A 12,585-nucleotide genomic window follows, 5' to 3' on the forward strand; every position below is an offset into this window, starting at 1 on the left:
CCACGCCAGGCCTCCCTGTCCATCACCAACTCCCGGAGTTCACCCAGACTCATGTCCATCGAGTCAGTGATGCCATCCAGCCATCTCATCCTCTGGCGTCCCCTTCTCCTCCTGCCCCCAATCCCTCCCAGCATCAGAGTCTTTTCCAATGAGTCAACTCTTCGCATGAGGTGGCCAAAGTACTGGAGTTTCAGCTTTAGCATCATTCCTTCCAAAGAAATCCCAGGGCTGATCTCCTTCAGAATGGACTGGTTGGATCTCCTTGCAGTCCAAGGGACTCTCAAGAATCTTCTCCAACACCACAGTTCAAAAGCATCTATTCTTCGGCACTCAGCTTTCTTCACAGTCCAACTTTCACATCCATACATGACCACAGGAAAAACCATAGCCTTGACTAGACAGACCTTTGTTGGCAAAGTAATGTCTCTGCTTTTGAATATGCTATCTAGGTTGGTCATAACTTTCCTTCCAAGCAGTAAGCATCTTTTAATTTCATGGCTGCAGTCACCATCTGCAGTGATTGTGGAGCCCAAAAAAATAAAGTCTGACACTGTTTCCACTGTTTCCCCATCTATTTCCCATGAAGTGATGGGACTGGATGCCATGATCTTCGTTTTCTGAATGTTGAGCTTTAAGCCAACTTTTTCACTCTCCACTTTCACTTTTATCAAGAGGCTTTTTGGTTTCTCTTCACTTTCTGCCATAAGGGTGGTGTCATCTGCATATCTGAGGCTATTGATATTTCCTTCCAAAATTTAACCCCATATCTGTTTTTCCAGTTAACTGGATTTTCTTCAGTGTCATAAACGTTTTGCAGTGAGCAAACTCAGGAAAAACAGGACACAACGTAACATCTTATTTCCCCCAGACCATGGCTATGGGTGGTGTTTATATTAAACTATTCTGAAAAAATTGCAATCATTCTGTATAATAGGCTCCAGTTTCAGAGAAACAGACATAGACAGACCTATGGACATTGGGGGAGGAGATGGAGAAGGGGAGATGTATGGAGAGAGTAACATGGAAATTTTCAATACCAGATGTAAAATAGATAACCAATGGGAATTTGCTGTATGACTCAGGGAACTCAAACAGGGGCTCTGTATCAAGCTGAAGGGTGGGTTGGCGAGGGAGATGGGAGAGAGGTTCTGGAGGGAGGGGACATGAGTGTGCCTATGGCTGATTCTTGTTGATGTATGACAGAAAACCACAAAATTCTGTAAAGCAATTATCCTTCAATAAAACAATTTAAAAATTGTAATCATAAGATTAAATAAAATAAACTTAACTGCCAGAGATAATCTGAAAGTCACTGGTTGTTAGGAGTCATTTCAATGAATATTTGTTTTGGAGAAATATTATGGAATAAGAACCAAACCCATACTATGCTTGAAGTTAAAGAACAAAAAGTAAATATACTTCAGATTAAGAGACCAACAGGTTGATGAGTGATGGCCAGTGAGCAGGGACCCAGAATTACAGTGTTAAATAACAAAACACTAGGCATGAAAGGGCAACATTTTCTTGGTATCCTAAATGCTGGAGTAGTTCTATGAACATGATCCTGAATTATACTCCTGATGGAGTTCAAGCTCAGAAAGAGGGAATTCTGATTTAGGATTAAGTATGGTATTGATATTTACAGAATCTAAAGGGTAAGATTTGGATTGTGATGCAAGTGCTCGTGATGAAAATTATAAAATGGAAGATGTCAGCTTAGTCACCCCCTTTCCTCCATTACAAGGAAGAGGACTTAGTGTTCTATCTATGAAACAAATTCATACACCTGCACCCAGTGATGGGACTAATCCAAGGTGTGACAGCGGCAAAGCTTTTGTCACTTTTCCTTCTGAGCTGACATTAGTAATCTTTGTACATCAAATTGGTCTTTCATAAGACTGATGTCTTAACTTTAAAGAAATAATCTCTTGTGCTGTCACGTACACAGGGTTATTGTTACCATCTTTCTAAATTCCATATATATGCGTTAGTATACTGTATTGGTGTTTTTCTTCTGGCTTACTTCACTCTGTATAATAGATCAGTCTTATAGACTCTGTGGGAGAGGGAGAGGGTGGGGAGATTTGGCAGAACAGCATTGAAACATGTATAATATTATGTATGAAACGAGTCGCCAGTCCAGGTTCTATGCAAGGTACCGGATGCTTGGGGCTGGTGCAGTGGGACGACCCAGACGGAGGGTAGGGGAGGGAGGAGGAAGGAGGGTTCAGGATGGGGAATGCGGGTATACCTGTAGCAGATTCATTTCGATATTTGGCAAACTAATACAATATTGTAAAGTTTAAAAATAAAATAAAATTAATTAAAAAAAATAAATAAATAATCTCACACTTGCTCTCAAATTGGATGATATCTCATCACTAAGCTGTTTTTTTGTTTGTTTGTTTGTTTGTTTTTTACTTTCCTTCAGGTTTTCCACTTTGGCCTACAAGGACTGAGGCTTTTGTGAGGTGAAAATGTTTTCCAGTTGACACTGCTTTCTGAAACTGTAAGAATGAGACTAACATGAAGATGAAATAATAAAGGTATGTACTTGGTAACATCATCAGAGTATAAAATGAGTCAGTATGTGTAGAGTTTGTAGTGGTTGATACAAAGAAATCAACAGATATTGCCCATTATTAATAATGCTGTCAGCTGGCCTCTCTTCATGTTCTGCTTTATTTTCTTCTTCACATGTATCAGCACTGAGAATTTATTACACATGCATTGACTGGTTTTCCATCTTCTCCACAAGAGTTTAAGCTAAATGGTAGAGACTTTATCAATTTTAATGACTATGATGATCCTAGAATCTGCAACTATGCCTGTCTAAAGGTCTCTCAATAAATATTTGTTGAATGTATGAATAAAGCAATTAAGTGCATCTTATCTTGTGACACCTGTTCCTATAAATTAGGAAACAAATCCATACAGATAATTTATATATAATACTATTTTCTTACTAAAAGGAAGTGTAAAAAAATATATTCTTCTAACAATTAACTGGCTCCTAGATACCATAACATCATAATGTAACTGTGGAATGCATTTTAAAAGGTATAATTTAAGGAAAACAGAGAGAATAATACTATTGAAAACTATATATCTCAGTATAAAATGCTTGAGATTGTTTTTGAGCTTGGGAAAGTAATAAGTTACAGCAAAACTGAAAGTAATAATCTGAATTTATAAGACAACCATTTCTATTATCATGATTTCAGAGTAACCTACTATATATACTGCATCTACTAGCCAGGTGCCAATGCCCCTCACAGGAGATAGTGAGATGTCAGATGGTCTCCATATTTTATAGAACCTTCCTACTTTTCAAAAAGAAAGGCTGGTGTGGTCTGGAAGAGACACTGAAATGCAATCAACAGATGGAGGAGAGCTTTTACTAGAGCAGGACCAGCAGTAAAGGAAGTAAGCGGGGAGCCCGTTCACCTATTCTGTGGGAGAGGGAGAGGGTGGGGAGATTTGGGAGAATGGCATTGAAACATGTATAATATCATGTATGAAACGAGTCGCCAGTCCAGGTTCGATGCACGATACTGGATGCTTGGGGCTGGTGCATTGGGACGACCCAGAGGGAGGGTATGGGGAGGGAGGAAGGAGGAGGGTTCAGGATGGGGAACACAGATATACCTGTGGCGGATTCATTTCGATATTTGGCAAAACTAATACAATATTGTAAAGTTTAAAAACAAAATAAAATTTAAAAAAAAAAAACAAACAAAATAAAATTTAAAAAAAAAGAAAAATAAATACAAGGTCCTGGGAAATGGACATGTGAGCTGTCTCAACAGCCAGGATTGAGTCACATGATTCCTGATGCACAGGCTGCTGACACCCAGATTTCTGAATCTTGGTTTCCTGTGTGATGAGACACACTTGTGTCCTAACAGAGATACTATCAACATCTAACATAACTGGGTTATTTCTTCACAGTTTTCATAAGGCACACCATCCTTAGTTGTCTATTCCAGGATCAAAGCTGTTTTCTTTTTTTGACAGAACAAACATACCACTGATTATTTTCAAGGGTTCTTGTTTTTTTTTTTTTTTAACTAGAGTATAATTGTTTTATAATGTTGCAGTGGTCTCTTTGATACATCAATGTGAATCAGTGACTATTTTAAATATATATGTATGTATATTAAATATATATATATATATATATATATATATATATTCCTTTCTTTTCCAGAGTTTTATTTACCATGATTCCTTAACCTTTGAGAGATAAAGTGCTTCATCTTCAGGCACTACTCATGTTATGTTGGTAAAGCTGCCCTTGCTTTTTAGGTGTCCCAATCAGCATTAATTTCTGATGAATTTCCCTCAATTTACAGTAAGCTATTTATCATTACATGAAAAAATTTATTTTCAGAATACCTTTAAAAAATAACTAAGATGAGATGGGCAGCATTCATAAAACTGTCTCCCTTCTGAGTGTCCAAATCAGTCAAAGGAGAAAGAGCAGACAGAACTAAGGATTTAAAAATAAATTTAAAAACCTTCTTTTACTTTTAACTGAAGTTCTTAAAGAAGAAAACGTAGTGGTGCCTCCTACTCTCAGGAAGACTCTGAGTTAGGGTTCACATTTTCCACTTGTTTGGCATCACTTATAAACCAATAACTGGGGGGTGTTAATCCACCTAAAAATTGATCTCTTTGCTTGAGTTATACTTCTTAGACTGACAAATCATCTCATTACTCTGTTACTATAGGAAGTATTTCTTTATGACATTTGCATGTTTATCAATGAAAGATTTAGTAGATATTCTAACAATTAGAATATCACATAAAAGTCATAAAGGAACAATTCCTAGAGAAATAAAATGATGGGATGATTCCTCCCTAAGAGATACCACTAAAGTAACAGGACCACTTCTGGAAGTGGCATATGGAAACCACACACTTCACTTTGTGAAATAAACTCATATTTATTTCTATTTAAAGAAATTTCCAAATGTACTGTATTTAAAGGTAGATGTTAGCACTGTCTAGCACTTCCAGCACTTCATCATTATTAGAATTCAGAGGCCACTACATTTTATTTTGATTTTGACTCCTACAGATGAATTAAATATAAGTTAGAGCCAAGTTCTAAGATAGCTTTTCAAAGGATTTATCTCCCAATTAATGTTTCTTCACTGTCCATGGAACAATGTGCTTTAAAATTCTATAGTAATTTTACTACTGGAGGATCTGTGAAGAGAGAGCTCAGGCTTGGAAACAGATTGGAAAACAAGTTACCAATACTTCTAGTTTTTTGAAAGATGTGTACTAATTTCATCATTAAATCTTTCCTCTGAGTCCAGTAGAAGTGGATCCTTCCATCTTTCTTTACATTTGATGGTTAACTTCTCTACCTCTTCTCTTCTAGAATTTCACTGTAGAAAGACTCACTGACTTAAATGGAATCAGAGGTCCACTGCTTCTCAAGTAGAAGGTGAAGCAATTGATCTGATTTAAGAGCATAAAATCCTCACAGTTGCTGGAAAGCAGGGTGGGTGTGTGAGACTCAGTGCTGAAATCCTTCAGAAACCAGAAATATTGGCAGGAGATTGTCAGGCCTTCAAGTCGGCTTGCTCACAGTCAAATTCACCTGTGTACTACAGATTTGAGAGCTACCCCCGAAAGGGTGACACTAAATGACAAAAAGTACCAATTCAAAACAACAACACTGTGTCATTGGGATTTGTGGGAATAAAACAAAAAACATTTTTGTTTTGAGAGAAATAAGCCATGCTTCTCTAAACTGAAGAGATCAATCAAACATTAAGTATTTATTAAGTGCTTACTTTTTAAAAGCAGAAGACTGAGCTAAGTCCTATGAGGGCTTAAAATCTGTCTATAGTTTAGGGGTGGAGATATATTTTCTGCAAGTAGCTTAGAATCAATTTACAAAACTGGGGCAAATGCAAAAAATAATTTATATTAAAATATACCAACTAACAACATCTTAACACTCAAAATCCATTTCATGAAATGGTGAGGAGATTCAAAGAACTAGTCCAAAGGGAAACACTACACAAATAGAACATCTTCTAGAAATGAACTTAAAACTATAAAAAATGTCACAAAATCTCCAGGGTTCTATTACTTGCATTTACTCTGCAGGATTAAAATAGTAGTCAATATATAATTATTATCACATTCCACCTGTATAATTTACCTTTATAAACACTTATGAAACATCACACTATTTTAGTAGTATGATTTCATTTATCTCTCAGTTAATAGTGAAAAGCTATTATTGTCTTTACTTAGTAGATGTTCCCTAATACCTGAGGAATAAAGTGAATATTACAGGGTAATTCAAACACGACTGAGCGACTTCACTGTCACTTTTCACTTTCATGCATTGGAGAAGGAAATGGCAACCCACTCCAGTGTTCTTGCCTGGAGAATCCCAGGGGTGGGGAAGCCTGGTGGGCTGCCGTCTATGGGGTTGCACAGAGTCGGAAACCACTGAAGTGACTTAGCAGCAGCAGCAGAAGCAGGGTAATAAATTCACTAGGTAACCAAAAGAATTTGAACCCATAATTTAAAAATCTAGTTTAGTACTCTGCTATAGTCAAAGCTATGGTCCTCCCAGTGGTCATGTATGGTTGTGAGAGCTGGACTGTAAGGAAAGTAGAGCACCAACTTCAAACTGTAGTACTAGAGAAGACTCCTTGGACAGCAAGGAGATCAAACCAGTCAATCTTAAGGGAAATCAACCCTGAATACTTATTCATTGGAGTATTGGAATCATTGGAAGGACTGATGCTGTGAAGCTCCAGTATTTTGGGCACTTGATGCAAACAGCCAACTCATTGGAAAAGTCCCTGATGCTGGGAAAGATTGAGAGCAGAAGAGGGCATCAGAGGATGAGATGGCTGGATGGCATCATGGATGCAATGGACATGAACTTTGACAAACTTTGGAAGATAGTGAAGGACAGGGAGGCCTAGCATGTTGGAGTCCATGAAGTCCCAAATAGTCAAACATGGCTTTGGAACTGAACACAACACAACACAAAGACAAGGTAATATGTCTAGTTGCTGTGGATTCTAGGGGAAAAGCTACAGTGGAAATATGAGGCATTATATTCTTGCTTTCCATCAAAATCAATACTCAGGTCATCAATGTTCTGCTAGGAGGTAAAGTCAGTTACATGGATAAGCTCCCCTTTAATTGCCTGCAGTGCTATAAATGTACACACACATATACTGATGCTAACAAACTAATAACATTTAATAAATTACCTCTTCTAAGGCATTCCACAGTTCCTTATCTGTATGTTCATTAAAAGGATCCAGATTTTTCTTCATTGTTCCCATGAATAAAACAGGTTCCTAAATAACCCAAAACAGTAAATGTTATTAGTCAGCTTTATCCATTTTATTCCAGTACTTACAGAATTAAAATGAACAAAATCAAAATTCACTGTAATCTTTAATGATAAGGTTGTAAATGCCCATTTACAAAAACAATATCTCTAAAATAATTTTCAGTTGTATAAACTGTGCTGCAAAATATCCTCTGGGCCACTGAACACTAACAAAAGAAAGTGCTGAGGTGTGTCACCTTAAGAAAAACCTGAAGAACAGAAAGGAAGATTTGACTTTTTCAATGCCTCACTGGTAATACCTACTTAATTTAAAAAAAAAAAAAAAAGAGGATATAATTATTTGAGAAATTTTATACCAACAGCACTAAATAAATTGTCAATTCTGGTATGATACTAGGAAATACCAAGAGCATGATTAGTTGAGGTTTGAAAGGGTTAATAGTCAGGCGGGTATGGAGGTCAGGGTCTCCAAAGATGGGGAGAAGGCAAAAAGACACATTCCTTGGCATAGCAGGAGGTTTCTCAAATCCTGTGTTGCTATGGGGGCTATCTGAAACTAACTTTCTCAAACCTCCAGCTAATATCTGCTCAGCAAAACAGTATATCTTGCTCAAGGAAATATCCTGTCTTAAGCTATGTGAATAAAACAATCTATCTTTTTTAGAAACCTGCTTTTCTTTAAAAACTAATGTCAGCTGCTTTATGGATACAATTTATCTCACCCAGAGATACTTCAGTGGGAGACTGCTCCCATCCTGCAGAGGCTATCTCAGAATGTATGTTATGGGAGAGGGGCCTGGTGCAGTTCTATCAGCCAGCCTTGTTTTTCTTTTATCTATGATTAGCATCTCGAGGAGATCCAACCAGTCCACTCTGAAGGAGATCAGCCCTGGGATTTCTTTGGAAGGAATGATGCTAAAGCTGAAACTCCAGTAATTTGGCCACCTCATGCGAAGAGTTGACTCACTGGAAAAGACTCTGATGCTGGGAGGGATTGGGGGCAGGAGGAGAAGGGGACGCCAGAGGATGAGATGGCTGGATGGCATCACTGACCCAATGGACATGAGTCTGAGTGAACTCCAGGAGTTGGTGATGGACAGGGAGGCCTGGCGTGGTGCGATTCATGGGGTCGAAAAGAGTCAGACACAACTGAGCGACTGAACTGAACTGAACTGAACAATATATAATGCCTTGCTAAAGAATAGCAAGAGGGTACTTACTCTCCTAGGCCCGCCTTTCCAGCATCTTTTGCTGGAAGGTTTCTCTGTCCCTGTTATGTTAAAAAAAACTCTGCTACACAAAAGCTCTGAGTGGTCAAAAGTGGTCGTCTTTGGTCCTGGATTGCAATTCTTTCCCCTGGAAACCAAGAATATTGGCACCGTTCACAGCTCACAGCCATAACCTTTTAGGTTTGTGCCTCAAAGCAGAACTAATAAATAGTTTCACATTGGCACTGAAGAAAGATCAGGTTATTTTCTCTACTGGTAAACCAGTCTTCCCAGGATCTGGAATCTTTCCATATCTGTGAATGAAACATCTCTACACATGCAAAGAGAATGTCAATTACTGGGGCCTAAGGCTTCTCTTTGGAGAAGGCAATGGCACCCCACTCCAGTACTCTTGCCTAGAAAATCCCATGGACAGGGGAGCCTGGTGGGCTGCTGTCTATGGGGTCTCACAGAGTCAGACACGACTGAAGCGATTTAGCAGCAGCAGCAGCAACAAGTCTTAGGGCCGAAGAATTGATGCTTTTGAACTTTGGTGTGGGAGAAGACTCTTGAGAGTCCTTTGGACTGCAAGGAGATCAAACCAGTCCATCCTAAGGGAAATCAGTCCTGAATGTTCATTGGAAGTACCAATGCTGAAGCTGAAACCAATACTTTGGCCACCCCATGCAAAGAACTCCTTGGAAAAGATCCTGATGCTGGGAAAGATTAAAGGCAAGAGGACAAGGAGATGACAGAGGATGAGATGGTTGGATGCATCACCAGCTTAATGGACATGAGTTTGAGCAAGCTTCGGGAGTTGGTGATGGACAGGGAAGCCTGGTGTGCTGCAGTTCATGGGGTCTCAAAGAGGCAGACACAACTGAGTGACTGAACTGAACTGAAGGTCCCTCTGTCCATGTAGAGATCACCTTTGAGTCTGCATCAGCTGGTCCCCACTTCTCTCACCTATGTGTCAGATGATCTGCCTCACAGAACCTCATTACTAACTGCAAGGTCAGGATGACCTGAAACCTATTGTGACCTGTATCATAATAAAATTATTTTAATGTAAATAGTTCTTCCTATTCATCTACTTTAGGGGGAGCCACAAGTAAATTATTCTGGAAATAAAATATCTTCCTGGGTTTCAGGAGAGAATCTTATACATAAGCTCATGTAAGCCATTTAAGTTTTCTTCTGGAAGGCTCTAATAAGCCAGGCCACAGAATACAAGCAACAGAGAAGAGTGCAATTGGCTCCTTTCAGTGCACAGTGCAGAACGGGGGTGTAGGAACAAGAAAAAATCTGACTCTTCCACAAGTGCCTGGAACTGCTCAGAATCACCAGCCTCAAACTGCACTGTTCCTCCTCACTTCATAAAAGCCTGAGAAGAAACATGAGGAAGACAGACATTTCTTTTCCCCAGCCATGAAGAAGAATGACACTCAGCCTCCTCTACCTTCCTTCCCTTTTGTCATTATTTCAAGTCTGGTGAGAGAGAAATGGATGCAGAAAACACACAGTGTGCCACCAAAACAAGATGTATCCCTAAGCAAAATCTAAAATCAAAAAGTCATTTAACTTTAACCTTCATTTGCAGAAGGTTGATTAAGTGGCTGATATACCCAAAAAAGCAATGAAAATCAGTAGCCATATGACATGTCAAAATTAGTGACTTGAACTGAAAAATCCTGAGACCAAATTTAAGGTTTCTTTAAAACTTGAATTTAGGGTCAAAGAATAAACAACCATCTAAGCATGGTATGAGTTCCTGATCAGAGGAATACCATTCTGGCTTAGATTTAAAAAAACAACAATAACAACTTGTTACCCTTTCTAATTTTCAACTCTAAGATTCTAACAAGCCAGATGATTTCTCTTCTTTTAGCTATTTCCATGAGGTTTACACAAATGACATGGCCAAGCAAGGGGAGTCTGGTGCCCAATATTCATCCCTCTCCTCTGATTCTCCTCTACTTTCCCCCAGGAACCTAAACTATGGACAGGATTCTGCTCTGGGCTCAAGATGAGAGACCCTTTGAGAACTAGTGTTTGAGGAGATAAAGGGACTGAAAGAGGCCACCTAAAGGAACCAGCTTTTAGCCCAACAAGGAGAAGAAAGACCAGGCCTTTATGTTTATAACTACAAGAATGTTTCTTTGCCCATCATAGCTTATGTGACCAGAATATATTTTCCTTTAGGCTCCTTTCAAAGGGCAAATTCACATCCCATAAGAGGGCTAGGGTTTGATAAAGTGCCATCTGGTTTTCAAAGTACACTCTAGAGAGGTGTTACCTAAGCTAATTTTTGAAAAATATTAAATTGCTTTGTTTTTAAAAGGTGGATGATTGCTCAGTGGTACTGAGTCTACCTGCCAGTGCAGGAGAGCACTTGATCCCTAGGTTGGTAAGATCCCCTGGAGAAGGAAATGGCAGTATTATTGCTTGCGAAATCTCATGGACAGAGGAGTCTGGCCCGCTACAGCCCATGGGGTCACAAAGAGCTGGACATGACTGAGTGACTGAACAACAACAACACATTAACATATTTGGTGCTTCAAGAGAACAGGCATAAAGAACCCACTCAAAGTTCAATCAGGGGAACCCACTCAAAGTTCAAACTCCAGTGGTTAAGCCTTCACCTTCCAATGCAGGGAATGCAGGTTTGATGCCTCAGTGATCAATGCAAAGAAATAGAGGAAAACAACAGAATGGGAAAGACTAGAGATCTCCTCAGGAAAATTAGAGATACCAAGGGAACATTTCATGAAAACATGGGCTCGATAAAGGACAGAAATGGGATGGATCTAACAGAAACAGAAGATGTTAAAAAGAGATGGCAAGAATACACAGAAGAACTATAAAAACAAGATCTTCACGACCCAGATAATCATGATGGTGTGATCACTGACCTAGAGCCAGACATCCTGGAATGTGAAGTCAAGTGGGATTTAGAAAGCATCACTACGAACAAAGCTAGTGGAGGTGATGGAATTCCAGTTGAACTATTTCAAATCCTGAAAGATGATGCTGTAAAAGTGTTGCACTCAATATGCCAGCCAATTTGGAAAACTCAGCAGTGGCCACAGGATTGGAAAAGGTCAGTTTTCATTCCAATCCCAAAGAAAGGCAATGCCAAAGAATGCTCAAACTAACCCACAATTGCACTCATCTCACATGCTAGTAAAGTAATTCTCAAAATTCTCCAGGCCAGGCTTCAGCAATACATGAACCGTGAACTTCCAGATGTTCAAGCTGGTTTTAGAAAAGGCAGAGGAACCAGAGATCAAATTGCCAACATGCACTGGATCATGGAAAAAGCAAGAGAGTTCCAGAAAAACATCTCTTTCTGCTTTATTGACTATGCCAAAGCCTTTGACTCTGTGGATCACAATAAACTGTGGGAAACTCGGAAAGAGATGGGAATACCAGACCACCTGATCTGCCTCTTGAGAAATTTGTATGCAGGTCAGGAAGCAACAATTAGAAATGCACATGGAACAACAGACTGGTTCCAAATAGGAAAAGGAGTACATCAAGACTGTATATTGTCACCCTGCTTATTTAACTTATATGCAGAGTACATCATGAGAAACGCTGGACTGGAAGAAACACAAGCTGGAATCAAGATTGCCGGGAGAAATATCAATAACCTCAGATATGCATATGACACCACCCTTATGGCAGAAAGTGAAGAGGAACTAAAAAGCCTCTTGATGAAAGTGAAAGTGGAAAGTGAAAAAGTTGGCTTAAAGCTCAACATTCAGAAAACAAAGATCATGGCATCTGGTCCCATCACTTCATGGGAAATAGATGGGGAAACAGTGGGAACAGTGTCAGACTTTATTTTGGGGGGCTCCAAAATCACTGCAGATGGTGACTGCAGCCATGAAATTAAAAGACGCTTACTCCTTGGAAGGAAAGTTATGACCAACCTAGATAGCATATTCAAAAGTAGAGACATTACTTTGCCAAAAAAGATCCATCTAGTCAAGGCTATGGTTTTTCCTGTGGTCATGTATCGATGTGAGA

At 39.1% G+C, this 12,585-nt stretch overlaps 1 protein-coding gene across 1 annotated transcript in view; it reads right to left on the minus strand.

Annotated features, from left to right (window-relative positions):
• Nucleotides 1-12,585, minus strand: part of LOC113888446 (multidrug resistance-associated protein 4-like) — a 392,537-nt gene that overhangs the window by 31,574 nt on the left and 348,378 nt on the right. Inside the window, 1 exon segment of the mRNA XM_027535574.1 lies at nucleotides 7,260-7,349. Coding sequence (XP_027391375.1) covers nucleotides 7,260-7,349 — 90 coding nt within the window.

This window comes from Bos indicus x Bos taurus, unplaced genomic scaffold, assembly GCF_003369695.1.
Source record: "Bos indicus x Bos taurus breed Angus x Brahman F1 hybrid unplaced genomic scaffold, Bos_hybrid_MaternalHap_v2.0 SuperScaffold_100136, whole genome shotgun sequence".
Taxonomy (NCBI): Eukaryota; Metazoa; Chordata; class Mammalia; order Artiodactyla; family Bovidae; genus Bos; species Bos indicus x Bos taurus.